Source organism: Rhizopus microsporus (assembly GCF_002708625.1).
Source record: "Rhizopus microsporus ATCC 52813 unplaced genomic scaffold scaffold_10, whole genome shotgun sequence".
Classification (NCBI taxonomy): Eukaryota; Fungi; Mucoromycota; class Mucoromycetes; order Mucorales; family Rhizopodaceae; genus Rhizopus; species Rhizopus microsporus.
Window position 1 is genome coordinate 716215 of NW_019671925.1, and position 16723 is coordinate 732937.

At 36.5% G+C, this 16723-nt stretch overlaps 8 protein-coding genes across 8 annotated transcripts in view; 4 read left to right on the forward strand and 4 right to left on the reverse strand.

Moving 5' to 3' along the window:
* Positions 1-1127, forward strand: part of RHIMIDRAFT_216344 (Mg-dependent DNase) — a 1816-nt gene extending 689 nt beyond the window's left edge. The window contains exon 4 of the mRNA XM_023607307.1: positions 42-1127. Coding sequence (XP_023465528.1) covers positions 42-766 — 725 coding nt within the window. The 3' untranslated portion in view covers positions 767-1127. The remainder of the gene's footprint in view (positions 1-41) is intronic.
* Positions 842-2358, reverse strand: RHIMIDRAFT_227638 (26S proteasome subunit P45; the record flags this gene model as incomplete). Its single annotated transcript, XM_023607601.1, has 4 exons — positions 2321-2358; positions 2210-2257; positions 2058-2154; positions 842-2010 (listed from the first exon to the last, which is right to left on the reverse strand). Exons 1-4 carry the CDS (start codon positions 2321-2323, stop codon positions 842-844), a joined length of 1317 nt encoding a protein of 438 aa, XP_023465529.1. The 5' UTR covers positions 2324-2358.
* A 160-nt stretch (positions 2359-2518) lies between these two features.
* Positions 2519-2950, reverse strand: RHIMIDRAFT_256301 (uncharacterized protein). Its single transcript, XM_023611224.1, has one exon. The coding sequence runs from the start codon at positions 2865-2867 to the stop codon at positions 2691-2693; it is 177 nt and encodes a 58-aa protein (XP_023465530.1). The 5' UTR covers positions 2868-2950; the 3' UTR covers positions 2519-2690.
* A 1672-nt stretch (positions 2951-4622) lies between these two features.
* Positions 4623-5892, forward strand: RHIMIDRAFT_203666 (DRMBL-domain-containing protein; the record flags this gene model as incomplete). Its single annotated transcript, XM_023606703.1, has 3 exons — positions 4623-5238; positions 5285-5439; positions 5497-5892. Coding segments are annotated over 3 exons (1167 nt in total), but the record flags the coding sequence as incomplete, so codon positions are not given.
* A 456-nt stretch (positions 5893-6348) lies between these two features.
* On the forward strand, positions 6349-7207 carry RHIMIDRAFT_244279 (HLH-domain-containing protein; the record flags this gene model as incomplete). Its single annotated transcript, XM_023610044.1, has 3 exons — positions 6349-6542; positions 6599-6693; positions 6756-7207. The coding sequence occupies 3 exons, from the start codon at positions 6349-6351 to the stop codon at positions 7205-7207; spliced, it is 741 nt and encodes a 246-aa protein (XP_023465532.1).
* Positions 7208-9081: 1874 nt separating this feature from the next.
* RHIMIDRAFT_19211 (UvrD-helicase-domain-containing protein) lies at positions 9082-12542 on the forward strand. Its single transcript, XM_023605961.1, has 13 exons — positions 9082-9221; positions 9279-9438; positions 9495-9741; positions 9796-10027; positions 10080-10169; positions 10219-10303; positions 10358-10752; positions 10805-11107; positions 11165-11406; positions 11455-11590; positions 11646-11761; positions 11823-11857; positions 11909-12542. The coding sequence occupies exons 2-13, from the start codon at positions 9309-9311 to the stop codon at positions 12484-12486; spliced, it is 2589 nt and encodes an 862-aa protein (XP_023465533.1). The 5' UTR covers positions 9082-9221; positions 9279-9308; the 3' UTR covers positions 12487-12542.
* A 55-nt stretch (positions 12543-12597) lies between these two features.
* Positions 12598-13915, reverse strand: RHIMIDRAFT_244281 (kinase-like protein; the record flags this gene model as incomplete). The annotated part of the gene is made up of 4 exons (XM_023610045.1): positions 12598-13032; positions 13109-13601; positions 13664-13783; positions 13839-13915. 4 exons carry the CDS (start codon positions 13913-13915, stop codon positions 12598-12600), a joined length of 1125 nt encoding a protein of 374 aa, XP_023465534.1.
* A 1344-nt stretch (positions 13916-15259) lies between these two features.
* On the reverse strand, positions 15260-15970 carry RHIMIDRAFT_203558 (uncharacterized protein; the record flags this gene model as incomplete). The annotated part of the gene is made up of 2 exons (XM_023606694.1): positions 15260-15655; positions 15716-15970. Coding segments are annotated over 2 exons (651 nt in total), but the record flags the coding sequence as incomplete, so codon positions are not given.
* Positions 15971-16723: the final 753 nt, after the last annotated feature.

Genomic DNA, 16723 nt, shown 5'->3' on the forward strand with positions numbered 1-16723 from the left:
AAAAAAAAAGAAGAAAAGTATATTAACAGAGAAATATATAGAAGGATTTTTATATACAACAGTAGGCTGTCATCCTACACGCAGCAATGAATTTGAAGAGCATCCAGGAGGACCTGACGACTATTATGATAAATTAGCTGAACTAACTCAACACAAGTCTGTGATTGCCATTGGTGAATGTGGTTTAGACTATGACAGACTCTTCTTTTGTCCAAAACATGTCCAGAAAAAGTACTTTGAAAGACAGTTTGACTTGGCAGAAAAGTCAAGACTGCCAATGTTTTTACATAATCGTAACACAGGCAATGATTTCTTTGATCTTGTCAAGGCAAATAGACATCGATTTACAACTGGCATCGTTCATTCTTTCACTGGATCGATGGAGGAAATGAAAAAGCTAGTGGAGTTAGATTTATATATTGGCGTCAACGGTTGCTCACTCAAGACAGAGGAAAATTTGCAAGTAGTCAAGGAGATTCCCGAAGATAAATTGGTTATCGAGACGGACGCTCCTTGGTGTGACATTCGTCCCACTCATGCATCTTTTAAACACTTACAGAATGTTTCTAAAGAAGAAATGGCCCTTTACTCTCCACCAAGCAAAAAGAAGGAAAGGTTTGAGATGGGATGCATGGTAAAAAGCAGAAATGAGCCTTGTACAGTAGGGCTTGTACTGCATGTTGTTGCTGCCATTAGAAATGCAAATCCAAATGAACTTTCAGAAAAGATTTGGGAGAATACATATAAAGCATTCAATCTAAAATAAAAAAAAGTCATGTATTCACATTGAATAACTGTTGCTTTTCTTTTATTTCTTGTATTTATCCAAACCAATAAAGAATTAAAGGTATAAGCCTTCAGGTGTTCCTTCACTCTTTCTATATAACACCTTCTCTCTTGCTTTACGGAAGTCTTCTGCTACTACTTTCATACGACGCTCACGTAAAGCCATCAGACCTGCTTCAGTACAAATAGCCTTAATATCAGCACCAGATAAATCATCTTTAGACATGACAAATTCTTCCAAGTCAACATCTTCAGCCAATGTCATTCTTGAAGTGTGGATATTGAAAATTCTACGCTTTGTCTTTACATCAGGAAGTGGGAATTCAATCTTACGATCAATACGGCCTGGACGAATCAAGGCAGGATCCAAACTTTCAATCTTGTTTGTTGCCATAATCACTTTGACATCACCTCTTGAATCAAAACCGTCCAACTGATTAAGCAATTCCAACATGGTACGCTGAATTTCACGTTCACCACCCGAAGTAGAGTCGTAACGCTTAGTACCAACAGCATCAATTTCATCAATAAACACAATTGATGGTGCATTTTCTTCAGCGACACGGAATAATTCACGAACAAGCTTGGGACCATCACCGAGATATTTCTGTATCAGTTCCGAACCGACAATACGCAAGAAGGTGGCGCTTGTTTGATTGGCTACAGCCTTTGCCAGTAAAGTTTTACCTGTACCTGGTACACCATAGAGAATAACACCCTTTGGTGGCTTAATACCCATTTCTTCATAAAGTTCAGGATGTGTCAGAGGTAATTCGACAGCTTCTTTAATTTCTTGAATCTGCTTTTCCAAACCACCAATATCTGCATAGGATTCTGTAGGTGCTTTTTCCAACTTCATGACACTCACCATAGGATCTGTATCATCTGCCAATACACCCACGACAGACATAGTTTTATGGTGTAACAAGACACTGCATCCAGGCTCTAATAAATCTTTGTCTACGAAGCTCATGACTGAGACATAATACTCTGGCCCAGTGGCTGAAGAAACAATAACATGGTCGTCATCAATGATTTCTTCCAGTGAACCCACAGTCATTGGTGAGCCACGAAGATCGTCCACTCGTGTTCTTTCTTCTTGATCTCTTTCCTCTTGAGGTTTGAGTCTTTCTTGATTTTGTACGAATTCCTCTTCGAGTAAGAGATAATCTTTGATACGTTCCATCTTGAGCATCTTGAGACGACAGCGTGTTGTAGGAAAGACTAGAAAGTGTTGGTTTATTGACATATAAAGTGTATATGACATGTACCTTGAGGTAATTTAGCCGTTGTGTCTGGTCCTCTCTTCTTTTTTTTTCCTACACGAGTAGGAACGGGAGGTTCCCACTTCTTCTTTTTATCTTTCTCCTATTACAACATGTTTGAATATGAACACCATCAGTTATCAATATGGCATCTATACCTTATCCTTTTTGTCATTGCCTCTTGGCATGCCAGATTGTGAATTTCCCTATTAAAAAGTGTGGTCAAGATCATTGCTTCTCATTCTACATGATGAAATCTATTTGCTTACCATTTTGTTATTTTTGGTTTAAAAGAAAAAAACAGAATATAGCAAGAGAAGCTTGCGCGTCCCAATTTCAAGAACCGTAGCGGCAACTAAACTGTGACGTACAGCTTGCATTTTTTTTGTCGGATAATGAAATAGAAAGTCAAGCGAAGAGACACTTTATGCGAGAATCTTATTCTCTTGGAGAAATGTTGCATTCAGCTTTAATGTTTATAAATTGAAATGATGAATTAAGTTGACGACTTGAAAATTAAATTCTTTATTAAGAAGAGTAGAATGTTATCAAATTTCTATCTGAATGAAAGCTTTACTTGAGTAGAAAAAGAGAGTTTATGCTGCTCAAGATAAATGAGTTTATTCTAGCATATTTGGTTTATTGTTGAGAAACCACCAATTTACTTGCATCTTGTCTTTTAAACTCTATGCTGCATAGCTCAGCATTAACTCCTAAACGGCTGCAATTAACAATCAACTCAATCCTTCTCCCAGACTCGGCTACATCTTTGCTTCCAATCAAAGCATATTCATCGCCGTTTGTGTCTTTCAACATAATCGGCTCTAGCTTTAAAACTATGCTTAGTCTCAGATTGTTTTTTTTTTCTCTTCAGTGATGGCACTGGATGGGTTTATTACCCTTTGTACGGCTTCATTATATGTTGGAGACTTTTCATGATTGACACCTGCTAGCTGGTAGGTTTTATTCGATATTTGCTCGAAAAAGTAGAACGAAATAAGTCAATTACCTTCAAACTCCATACAAGAGGCAATATCACATTTGAATATGTGATTCTTCAGTCCATTCTTTGTTGCATAAGCAAGTAAAGGGATCTTTAAGGTTTCTTGTTATTTTCTGTCCTAATAAAACCAAATGCAAAGAATATTATACGCTTGATAGACTTGACTAGTTACTTTGTTTTACCTTTTTTTTTTTGAGAGAGAAACTGTTGCCTGTAACGTATGTACGTCTTGTTTATGACTATAATACACCAGAAGTTAGACTAATTCTATGTGCACTACCTCTACCCACTACCTATGATGCCGTCTAACAAAGCTTTTCACCATCTTGCTTTGTTTCTTTTCAAGAAAAAGAAGAGCTAAAAAGAAATGCTGTGATTTCTTTATTTATTCTAGTTTTATGTTGTCAGTTTGATCAACAAGGACCACTTAGCTCACGTGTAATTATGGTAAATTCGTATTTTACATTAAAGTATATCCTATTAGACAGTCTTACAGGTAGTGCCTAGAAGAAGCTCCCGTAGCATTAGCCTATTTTCGGGTACATTTCCTGATGCATGTAGTGTTAGCCTTTTTCATTTCACCAGTAAGAGTCAGATATCGATATACGATGTACAAGAAAATCCACGAGAAGACTAATGCTACAGTCGCTTCCTATGATGTTGTCAACAAAACTTGTCAATGCATGCCGTCACGTTAAACTTGATAAGAAACTGAAATATTTTCCATATTCTTTGATATAGAGTACGACTTTTTCAAGAGATAAGATGAACTTTTGGCTGGGTCGCAAATCTGTTACTCAGTATATGCGTGTGACTTGACAAAAATGTTGTTTCTCTGCCAACTAAATAAGCCTCTCTCTCTCTCTCTGCCTTTATTTATTTATTTGAGACATATGAGCAAAAAGAAGGAAGTAGTGCGATCAAAGTATTTCACTATAGATTCCTACTTTAGATCGCCCAAAGCGATCCAGTCAGTCAGTCAAACAAGCTGTGAACAAGATTCTGTTGCTATTGAACAACAAAAAAGTGAACCATGCCCGGTCTGCAATACGATGATATACACCGAGTCAGTTTCTATGGAAGTTCATATAAATCAATGTTTAGATGCTCAAGAATCAGTATCGGATACACATGCATTCTTGGATACATCCTTTACCTCTTCATTGACTACTGAGGCAACATTTACTTCCTCCTTGGACGCTCAAGAGTACGCTTTAGAACAACAAGATGTGACTACGGCAGAGTGTGTTACAGAACAAGAAAATGGAGCAAAAGACGAGAATGATAATAGTGATTGTAGTAAAGAAGGCAGCGTAACAACTGACGATCAAAATCGTAGAATTCTTCCCTCAGCTTGGAAGTCTCTATTTTCACTTAAACAATCCAATGATAACAAAAGAGATATTTTGGCGCCCAAGAACACCAATAACTTTAAAGCCAAAATACAAGAAAGATCAAATAATGCTAAAACAAAACCGTGTCCATTTTATAAATGGGTTAAAGGTGACAAAAAGAAAAGATAAAGAAAAGCTGCAAACTAACAATTACAATAAGACACGAAATTTGTCGTGGACGCATTCAATTATGGCAAAATACCCGACTGTGATGGTTACTTTCTAACTCACTTTCACTCTGATCACTATGGAGGGCTTCGAACCAGATGGTCCCATGGTCCCATTTACTGTTCTCAGATAACAGCTAATCTTGTACGACAAGAACTGCGTGTGGATTCACGTTTTGTTCATCCGCTCCCCATGAATGAGCTATACCCTATTCCTGGCTCAAATGTAACCGTAGCATTAATCGATGCCAATCACTGCCCAGGATCCGTTTTGTTTTTATTTATTGTAGAACGGCCCAACAAGACGGTAGTACGACATTTGCATACAGGAGATTTTAGGGCTGCACCACGCATGTGTTTGCATCCACTCTTACGTCAGCCTGATAATCCACCGATACAATGCCTATACCTCGATACTACCTATCTTAATCCTCAGTATGCTTTCCCTGCTCAAGAAGAATGTATACAGGCTGTTTGTGATACTGTCCAAAAGGAGATCATGGAACAGAGCAAGAAGAAGGAAAACACGCTGAGTAAATGGTTTACATGCAAGACACAGGTAGATAAGCGAATGTTGATCGTAGTAGGAGCTTATACTGTTGGAAAAGAAAGAGTGTTTATCAGTAAGTTAAAATTATCTTTAATCCCCACCTAATTATTATATACTAGACGTAGCGAAAATGCTAAAATGCAAAATATACGCAAATGAAAAGAAGGCCAAGATATTACATTGCTTAGAAGATGAAGAATTGAGATCTATGCTGACAGAAGATCCTAAAGAAGCACAGGTTCATGTTGTGTCTCTTCGTGACATTCGAGCAGATGTAAGTTGTAATTGATTTGTAAGAAGAAAAAGAGAGAACCAATGACGCATATTATAGATGATGGCTAACTATCTATGGGACCTTCGAACACATTTTGATTCATTGCTTGCATTCAAACCAACAGGTTGGACATATAAATCAACAGCCAGTGAAACAGTAGACATGAATTTTGCAGCATTATCCCAAGTCATTATGCCACCTTCCAATCGAATATTGAGCTTATCTCCTAATTATGAATCAACTAATATCAAGATCTATGCTGTACCTTATTCTGAGCACTCCAGCTTTAGAGAGCTGGCATCATTTATTGCCAGTTTAGATATTCAGCAGATTATACCCACTGTAAATATTTCACAAAAAGATAAGTTATTTTATTTTATAGATAAATGGCAACAAGAAAAGACAACAAAGCGTATTGAAGTAGTTGCTTACCCGAATGAGAATTATTGGTAATAATAATGAACCATTATCTGTATTGCGCGCATAATCTATTTTATCATCATTTACCGCTCTATTTCTCACACACACCAGCCAGTGTGTACAACATCTCGACAAAGAAGGAAATAAATAAAAAATAATCCCTTTTTTTTTATTTCCCTCTCTCTTTCTCTATTCTTTCTCCTTTTCTTTCTTTCTTTATTTTCTATTTCTTTCTCCTTTCTCCTTTTCTCCCTTTTTCTTTTTGTTTCATATTGTTTTATTGTTATTATTTATTGATACATTTCTATGTATTCACCAACACAACAAGACTTTAACCTCGAACCTGATCATTTTTCATCAAGTGGGATGATGGGGACACCGCATACAACAGTCGGAGCTGTCCCTGTTGCACGAAATAGCCGGTTATTTAACGCTTCTTATCAACTTCATCAACGTCAAAATTCATTTGGAACAGTAGCTTCCATTACCATGAGTCCTCCTCACCGTGCGGGTGGTTTACCTTATGATGCTAATAACTCTCAAAACTGGTTTGGCACAAGTCTTGATTCTAATGCCTCTTCCTTTGGCCAATCACCCATCTTTACTGGCATCGTCTCTCCCTCTGCCTCTACTGGTCATTTAGATAATTATACTAATGATGATGAAGAGATACAACAAAAAAAGTAAGTTTTATTATCACAAGAAAAACAAGGGTAGCTAAAGTATATATTTTTTAAAGCCTTCAAGAGATATTTGAAAAACGACGTCGGAGAAGAGAGAGTCATAATGCAGTTGAAAGAAGAAGGAGAGATAACATAAATGAGCGCATACAAGGTATAGTTTGATGGTAATGTTGAGAGAAGGATGTGAAGCCTAAACTTTATTTTTTTTTTTAGAACTGTGTACTTTATTACCTGAAAGATTGATAGAAGCAGCTCCTACAAGCTCGAATGTGATGTCGGTATCAAATGGCCAAGGTGGCACTAATGGACGAGCAATAAATAAGGGAACAATTTTGAAGTTGTCAGTGGATCATATAAAGGAATTACGTGAAGAAGTGACAAGGTATCAAGAAAGAATAAGGGAGTTAGAGCAAATGATTGAGGCAGCTAAAAGAGGTGAAATGATAAAAGATGACAAACTCCAACAAAGTACCAATTGTTTATACCATAATTCACAAATACCGCCGAATAACATTAATACAGCTAGTAATAACAACAACAACAACAATAACCATAATAACAATAATCAGCCTCCCCCATCTCATCATCATCAGCGTATGGGTTCATTGCAGTTTCGTCAACAGTTCAACAATTTACAAATAGGCTCTAACAATAACAATTCATAACCTGCTTTCCCTTCTTCTTTTTTTATTATTCCTTTTATTCCAAAATAAACACTCAGATGCATTTTTATTATATGACACCTTTTCTTTTTTCTTAATTCCCTTTTGGTGTTTCACTTGCTGCATAGTTATTGACTTGTTTAATATACCTATATTGGTTGCTTTGCCACTTTCTTACAATGATATCATCTTTACAACGTGCCACAAGTGTTTCTATAAATGGTCATTGTTTTTACATACAAAAAAAAGCGTATCCCTTTATACCTGTGTTTGTACGTGCGTGCACACAAACACTGGGGAGAAGAACAGAGTTCTATCCAAAAATAGTAGAAATTTACCTCCTGAGGTCATCAAAGCCACCGCTCTATTTTATACCTGTGTATCTGAAACTGAATATTATTTTATTATTACCTCTTTTCTCTTTTTTAAAGCGAGTTTCAAGTGAATTCTCTTAAAGGATTAATATATCTGTCTAATCGATATGAGAGAGAGGGGGTTAATGTTTGTTCTCTCTCTCTTTTTTTTTTTTTTTACAATGTATGCTTGTTTGAAACACGCTTTATGCGCGGAAGAATAAAATTTACTTTATTTGTTCATAAACTTGTTTGGTTACTCTCCTTATTTTTCTGATTATTACATCTTTTTTAAAATTATTAAAATATACATTTGTTAGTGTTTAACTTATAAAGCGTAGCCCTGGAAAAGTCTATTATCATACTCAAAGTCCAATCTGAGTCAACTATGATAAGTATGTCTTTCAACCAGTTTTAGTTATGAAAAGAGCAGCTTAACTTTTAAAGCCCCGCTTTAATCATCTATGGAGTACTTTGAGCAGGCCATTGTTCTAAGCTCAACACTATGAATACAAATATAGGCTATCGCGTTATTTAATTTATATACGAGATATATATCAAGTTCAAATAATACAACACATTCATATTTATCATTTGAACGCGTTGGGATTACTGCGTGTCGATTCTGAATGTGTACAAATCTTGTACCTTATTCACGCAAAACACTGTACCTGAATACAAACACATTCAAAACACAGTAATTTCAAATGGAGCTCAAAAGAAGGGGATAGCACGTCTTGCTTTGGGCTTAGCTTTTTCTTATGATTGTAATTTTCTTTGACAGTAAATGTGGCTAGCTTAAAGAAAACATATAAAGAACTCTGATAAAATGAGATTAAAATAAACAAAAGTGGGATCAATCAAGAAAAGAATGTAGAATGAAAGCTCATTCTTCCAGTTTTCTTTAATTTAAACAGTCAACGTGAAGACGTGTTTGTAAATAGCTCCTAATGATCCTTACTATTCTATATAAAAATGAATACCGATATTGATGATATGGAAATTCATATACAAAAGTTGTACCTTTTTTTCCCTTCTTTTTTACCTTTAGCTTTCAAAGTGTAAGTCTCCATCTTACGAGTAGTATTTACGTATGGAGCATACAATGGGCTTGGCTTGTAAGTTAACTTTATTTATGGGCTTGATACATAAGCTGAATACCAGAGTTACTGAGAGCTATCATCTGCTTTTGCGATGGAAGTAGAGGTTTGGTCTAGATTCTCTTCCTCCATACAACATCTTGGCTGCACTGCTTAATTTCTTTTAGGTTGGCTTTTAGACTAGTTGTTTAATGATTCTGTTATATCTCGTTTTCATGGCTGATAAATCAGGTGTAAGTAAAAAAAAAAAAAAAAAAAGATTTACAAACCCAACATATTCCAGAATCAGGCATAGTCGACAAATAAAAAGTCATTTCATAGAGAGCTTACATAGCTATCTATGCTATTATTTACCTTAAGAAAAGATAAGCACAGTTGATCTGTCTTTTTTCATTCTCTTCAATTGTATTTTTATTCATTATCTGCTTTCAACCTTTAATTGTTACACGCATGATTGATATTAAGCTAGCATGAAATCCATGGACTACACTTGTTCCTTTCAAAATTATGAAAACCTTCAATAGAAAAAGGAACAGAAACTTACAATTTCTTTTATAGGATGAGGTTTGTCTTAAAAAAAAAGGAACTGATTTTTTTAAACTTTTGACTAACTGCGGGTAGTAACACTTTTCTTTTATTTATCAAAGAAAAATGCAAATACAAGAAAAGCAGAGGCTGGACGAATTTATTGCAACCCTCAATGAACAGCAAAAGAAATCAGTACTTTCAGAATCAAAGATCCTTCAAATCCTTGCTGGTCCTGGATCAGGAAAGACAAGAGGTAAAAAAAGAATCGAGTGTCACATGACTCAAACTAACCCTCAATTGTGTATATAGTGTTGACATGCCGTGTGGCCTATTTAGTGATCGAAAAGGGGATACATCCAAAGAATATTGTCGTCGTTACCTTTACAAATAAAGCAGCAAATGAAATGAGAGAACGACTTGTAAAACTGCTTGGAGAGATTAAGACAAAACAGTTACTCATTGGCACATTCCATAAAATCTGTTGTCGGTTACTAAGGAGACATGCTCAGGTCGTCAACCTTCAACCTGACTTTACGATCGCTGACAACAGCACAAGGTTCGTTTGATATATAACTCATAAGAGCAGTCCTATTGATCATTATTTTGACAGTGAGGATATCATCAACAATATCAGAAAGGACAAGTCTATGGATGGTGTTATATCTGATTTTACCAGACGTGATATGAAAGCTGGAGCTATCTTTGGTTTGATCAGTAAAGCAAAGAGTGAGGGCATCAATGCAAAAGATTATGCAAAGATGAATGCAACCAATTTTAAAAGAAGAGATATCAGTATCTTGTATTTGGAATATGAAGCGCAGTTGCAAAAACTAAACCTTGTGGTAAATAAAGGGACAAGCTAGAAGAAAAGAATAGAAGAATAACGTCTATTAGGATTTTGATAACCTATTAATGAAGTGTTGTGAATTGTTAAGGAAAAAGCCAAATGTATTGGATACCGTGAAATGTATTCTGATAGATGAGGTATCATTATTATAACAATAATCAATTTGACTACTAAACCATTTTACAGTATCAAGATACAAACATTATTCAGTATGACTTGATCAAGTTGATGATGCAGCAAGTTAATGAAAGATCAGTGACTATTGTTGGAGGTAATCCAAGATGACATTCTATAAATATCTATAGTTAACCAAAACCATAAAAAGATCCTGATCAATCTATCTTTGGCTGGAGAAGTGCTGAACCAAAGAACTTTGGCAAGATGGCCGAGGAATTTAAAGGAACAGAGGCCATCAATATGGAACAGAATTATCGAAGTACGACCACCATTCTAGATGCCGCTTTACACATTATCAAGCAAGACCCTGGCCGTATTGAAAAGTCTCTGTTCACTGATAATCCTCGTGGTATTCCCATCTCTATCATCGCAGTGCACGATCACTTGAAGCAAGCAGAGTTTGTGGCTTCAGAGATTCGTAAAGTTGTAACATACTCCAAGGGACTCATCCAATATAAAGATATCGCAATTCTGATGAGAATGAATTATATATCCAATGATCTTGAAACAGCATTTAGAAACCACAAGATACCCTACGTTGTTGTAAGTTTGTCATTACTGAATTAGCTCAAACCGGTTGTTGATAGATGTGTAGGTTGGTGGAGATAGATTCTTCAATCGTATGGAAGTCAAGGACATTATCTCCTATCTAGATTTCATTTATAATCCTTCAAACGTCTTATCATTTCAACGTATTATCAATGTACCAAAAAGAGGCATCGGCGCAGTTACTCTGAAAAAGATACTAGAAATAGATGAATCTCAACCTACACATTTACTTGGGACGCTTCGAAACATAATCAACAGTAAAAGCTTGGGCTTTGGACCTTCTGTTATCTCTAAACTAACGACATTTGTCAAAGTTTGTGAGGAAGCTCGCGCTATGATTGAGGATAAGGTAATTTTGTAAATCATATACAATGACTAGTCAGTCTTCACCTTTGTTCATTTGTAGCAAGAAGTAGCTGATATACTGCGACATATTGTTGATAGCATTCATTACCAAGACTATTTAAAAAACGATTTCTTTGCAGACCACGAAGCTAGATGGGCAAACGTAGGAGAATTACTCAATATTGCCCGAGAAAGACCAGAGCTGACAGAGACGAGTGATGATTTTTTGAATAATGATGATTTGCTCTTAAGTGAAGAATCTGATGATATCAATGAAGTGGACATGACTTTGACTATTGAAGAGTAAAATCATTTATTAACTATATGCGTTTGCTAATCAACCTATCACAGAGTCGAGCAGGAGCATGTTGAACCTGTAGAGGTGTTTGCTGATGAGGGTGTGGTGAGCACAGATCCAGTAGCAGACTTCCTTGAGTTCTGTTCACTTTGCTCTAATCAAAAAGAACAAGAAGAAGCAGAAGGAGGAGTAAGTGTATATGATTGCATAAAAAAGAGAGAGGCATCCAACATTATTTTTATAGAAAGTAACCATTGCGACTATCCATGCATCAAAAGGCTTAGAATGGCCATGTGTCTTTATTGTTACGTGCGTTGATGGTGTTATTCCTCACGCAAAAGCTGATGCAAATGAAGAAGGGTATTGTTTTCTTTTTATATGTGTATTCATCAAAGTAGAACTCACCTTTTCTTTTACATAGACGACTTCTTTATGTCGGAATGACACGATCAAAATGTAAACTTACTATTGAAAATACTACAACCGTTAAACTAACGCACTTTATAGTCTTATTATACTGTGTCACACCAAGATTTAGACAAAACTTTGGTGATTACGAAGCAAGTGTGAGGAGTCGCTTTTTAGATGATATGGATAAGAGTCTATATGTCACAAGAACACCAGAGTGGGATAATAATGTACGTACCATGCTAGCAACGACAATAGGCAAGCCTATACCTCCTTCTGATGATTCTTTGTCGACCAAAAACAAGAGCCATAAGGCTAAACGAGATGAGGATGACTATTCATACTCTCAGCCAGTCTACTCAGACATTCGTTTCGGTATTAATGGAAATAAGGTCGATCTTTTTTCCCTGGGAGGGTTTTCATCAGCAATGAGTCTAGTTGATTCCCAATTACCGGCAACTCAAAAGTTTAACTCAAAGAAGAAGGCGACAGCACCAGCTAGCAGCCAACCTATTATGTCTTTGTTCCGTATGAACAAAACGACAGCACCAAAGCGAGAAAGACTTTCCCCGATGATAGAAGATCCTCCAAATAACCAGAAAAAGGCAAAGAAGGAAGAAAATGAAGACGATGCTTTGCTTGCGTGTTTAAAAGAAGAAGAAGACGATTTCTTTTAATCTATATATTTGTTTATATGCAGTTATTGTACAGATAACACAATTATGATAAAGAGTAGTAGTAATAATATAATCTACAGATATAAGTTTTGCATATACATTGTTTTTTAGCTAGTCCATATTTTTCCAAACAGCGAGTTCTTCACGGAAGGCGTTCAGTCTCTGTGTTGAATATAAAAAGAAATCAAATTCAATTTCACTTTGATTTGCCTGAATCAATCCCCAAAGGCCCCAAGTGAGATGACTAGCCATCACGTACATAGAGACTTCCTTTTGTAAGCTCTCTGGGGTCACATCTTTGTTCATGTCAGATGTTCTAAATTTGGAAGTGGTCTCCAGATAGGCTGTTAAGAAACGAATTTGTTCCTCATACGTAGGATAGCTCTCCTTATTCATTGCAGCTGGCTGTTCGGAGTGATAGTTGTACATCCATTCACAAAAGTGATTAGCAATATCATAGCCTCGTGGATTATATCCTGCATATTCAAAATCTACGATTACCAATTCATGTGATTTCTCGAGTTGAAGCACATTTCCATATTGAGACTATTTAAATAGTATAAGTATATCATCACGCTCTCCCACCTCGTATCAAAGCTCCATTTATATATATAAAACGTACATCATTTTGCGCGAATACGATTGGAGAATTGACATTGGCTAGTATCTGCTTGCACTCTTGTATTTCATGAGCCAGACGATTCAGGTCATAGTCATTCAATGCTTTAGCCCATGCGTCACTTTTCTTGACTAAATCAGGTAATACGCTAACGGCTAACTTATACCATTTATCAACGTTATTCCAGACTTCCATCACACTAAATCTATCAGGAGGGTAAACGGTGACGATATCATGGAGCTCACGAGTACAAGCGGCAATCTGTTTTGATATATCAGGAATTCGTATTTCTGCACTAGTAAGAGTCTTTGAAGGCAAGTACTGTTCAAATCGTCCATTGCCAAAGACGCCGAGGAGACTAGGCCCTATATTTAGATGAGAGAGTCGAGCGATCCATGCTAGCTCATTGTCTCGATCGATGATTTGATCGACACCTATTCCGTATACTCTTAACAATAAGCGTTTCCTGTTGGAAGCGTCAACAAAGAACACTGCACTATATAAACAGAAAATTAAGGACACACAGAAAAAAAGGTTTTGTCTGGACACTGTACATACTTTGTCAACGCACCACTAACACGACTAAGCTGAAAGTTTCGAGCATCGCTTGCCCACTCTGGAAAGAGGGTCTGTACCAACTTGAACACTTCATTCTTTAACCTGTCACCTTTTAGCACCCTAGACATAAATGGTAAGTATATGTCCACAACTGAAGCAAGTTTACTTAATGTACGTGAGATCTATAATTGTGCTGCATTCAGGAATAGTAGGCACCTTGTTGAAATTATGAATGTCTGTAGTAGCCAACATGTAATCTATAAAAGAGACAGAGAAAAAGAAGAAGAAGAAGAAAAAAAAACAATTGAAACAGAGACATTGTCTTTACTTCTTTGTGTCTTGTAAATTTGAGCACAGACAATGGTGCCTTTATTTTTATATTTTTATTTTTTACAAGTTAAATATTAACATAGTCTTTGTCTTAATTGAATATCCAAAATCTTTCGTTGTCTGCCTAGCCATGAGGATGGTGCAGAGCGAATAGCAAGACTTGATGCGTCTCTATGGTTACGTCGTACTAGATCAAACCAACCTGTGATAATTAACCGTTGCTCAAGCCTTGATTGAAGTCTAGCATCTTGAATTTGTTTCTATGGCAACAATGAGATATAACTCTGAATATGCGTATTGATAGATTACCTTTAGTAAGTCGTTTTCTTCTTCTTTTGTTCTAGGCGGCCTCATGGGCTCATCAGATTTGCTGGTATTTGAGAATCGCACTGTCATTTCTTGTAAGAGTTGTTTGTACAGTTTAATCATCTTTAAGGAGTTAAGATCACTTGTTTTTTTCCTGCATGTATCACTTACGTCTCGAACTTTGCGTATCTTGCCTTGGGTCTCGTTTATTTCTTCCTGAAGATGAAGTACTTGAATCTGTAAGCTTGCGTTCTGCTCTTTAACAACTTCAAGTTCTTGACTAAAGTAAAAAGTTAGATCATTTGCGATTATATGTATATAATCATAACTCACTCGCTCAAACCAGGACGTTCTTGGAACGACTCATCATCTGATTTACTGTTGTTGACACCATTCAAGTAATTGGCTTCAACGAGCATTCTATTAATATCATGCAGTTGCATTTTTGTTATATCTTCTAAGCGATTAATTCTATCTTGAATTTTGACATGCTCCTTTTCAAATTGCTGCAGGGCTTCGTTATTCTTTGCTACACTTCGTGTTCCTTCCAAGACAACCGCTTCTAGCTTCAATGTGCTTTCTTTCAGTCCACTCGATTCCTTTTGCAAATCGAGTATACGTGAGCGGAAGGCCATAATCGTCTGTGTCTGATTCAGCATGGAATCGGGTATACCATTACGTATTTGCTTTAATTCTTCTCTTAGACGATTTCTTTCCAGCAGGACCTCTTCGTATTCCTTTTGCTAATGGTAAGTAAAGTTTTTGAAAATGATTAAAAGTGTACCTTTTGCATCTGATCCTTGTGTGATTTGAAAGCGTCGGCTTCTTCCCTTAACTTTTCGTGATCAATCTCTGAGGATGCGGTAGCTTCCATTTCTTTTATTTGCCGTTTTAATCTTCCAATGGTTAATCGTCTATGTACAAATGAGAAAATAAATTCAAGGCTGTATATATTTTATACTACAGTTCTGTCAAATTGGCCTTCTTTACGTTTTCTTCCATCGTATTTCCTTCTTCGTCTAGTCCTTCCTCTATACTTGCTCTATGGCTGACAATAGTTCCATCCAAGGCAGCACCACCTCCAAACTCAAGTTCTTTTATATGCTCTTCAAGCAGTTGTACTTGCTCCATATTCCTATCTCGTTCGCTTTCCAGATATGCACATGTTTCTGCCACTGACTTTAATTCTTCTTCCAGCCTTGTCTTTTCCTTTAAAATTTCCTTATTTCCCATCTCGAGCTGCTGCACTTGTTCTTTGTATGAGTCCATCAATGTCTTGAACGCTAACACTTTACGATACTCATCCTCTACTTGATGACTACGTTCTAATAAGCTGGCGTTTTGCTCTTCTAAAGCCTACATCGAATTATGGTCAATATGAACAAAAGCAGTTGGATTATCTGTCTGTGCTTTTACTTTAATCTGTCTTTTCAAATCAGCCGTCTCTTCCACCTTTCTTTTGTACTTTTCCAAGGTAATTTCCATTTTTTGCATTTTTTCCATGACATGTTTATATTCTTCTAATTGGTCTCTTAAAGAAGCAGCTTCGTCTGCTTGGACCGTCAACTCGTCTACTTTCTTTTTTAGTTCGTTAATTGATTGTAGATGAGATTCCATCAACATCTCTGTTTCCTGACGTCTATCTTCACTTCGCTCCCTGCGTGTGTGTAAAAAAGTTGGAATTTACTGCTTGATCTATATAAACCTTTAATCTTACAGGTCTTGTTTAAGATGATCGATCTCGGTTTTCATCACATAATCAGCTTTTCCTGTTGTATTCGCCTGTATGATGGCCTCATCCATATCCTGTAACCTTGTCTTTAATTCTTCTTTTTCATGCAGAATGTCTTCCTAAATAAAGAAAAAGTAACGTTAGGTTAGGACTATCCCAAAAAGGAAAAATAGTTATTTACAAATCTCTCTCGCAACTCCTCGTATTCTCCCAGCAGTTGATGATGTGCGATCTCAAACTGCTTTTTCTCCATCATCAATTTCTCAAACTCGATTTGATACCGATATGGCATGTCCTCTAGTGCTCTTGACCCACTTAAACTTGAATGACCGGAAATGTACGATAACCGAGGATTAGATGAGATATCTGGTTCTGTGTTAAAATGGTTCATCACTTCTTCAATAGAAACCATGAGTGCATGTTGGCTCTTTTGAGATAGACTCTGAATCATTTCGATATAGGTTCGATTATTATCAGACTGAACTGCAATAGCTATCACCAATTGACACATCAGTAATAGTTCGTGTGAGTCAGCATCCTTGGCTATGGCTGACAAGTTTACGTTAGGGAGAAGCTCAGGATCCTGCCCGATAACCTCTTCAAAATATCTCGTAATCGATTTATGTAACTTTTTCTGGTTATTAAAGCGAACAACCCAGTTTCCTGCAGATTCAGTGGCTGTAATTTGCTTG

What these genes read in the sequence shown, in the direction of transcription:
- RHIMIDRAFT_256301 (XM_023611224.1), bottom strand. Translation starts at nt 2,867, where the DNA reads ATGTTGAAAGACACAAACGGCGATGAATATGCTTTGATTGGAAGCAAA.
- RHIMIDRAFT_19211 (XM_023605961.1), top strand. Translation starts at nt 9,309, where the DNA reads ATGCAAATACAAGAAAAGCAGAGGCTGGACGAATTTATTGCAACCCTC. An exon ending in TGGATCAGGAAAGACAAGAG is followed by an intron (nt 9,439 to 9,494) that starts GTAAAAAAAGAA and finishes TTGTGTATATAG; the next exon opens with TGTTGACATGCCGTGTGGCC. An exon ending in GCGCTATGATTGAGGATAAG is followed by an intron (nt 11,108 to 11,164) that starts GTAATTTTGTAA and finishes GTTCATTTGTAG; the next exon opens with CAAGAAGTAGCTGATATACT.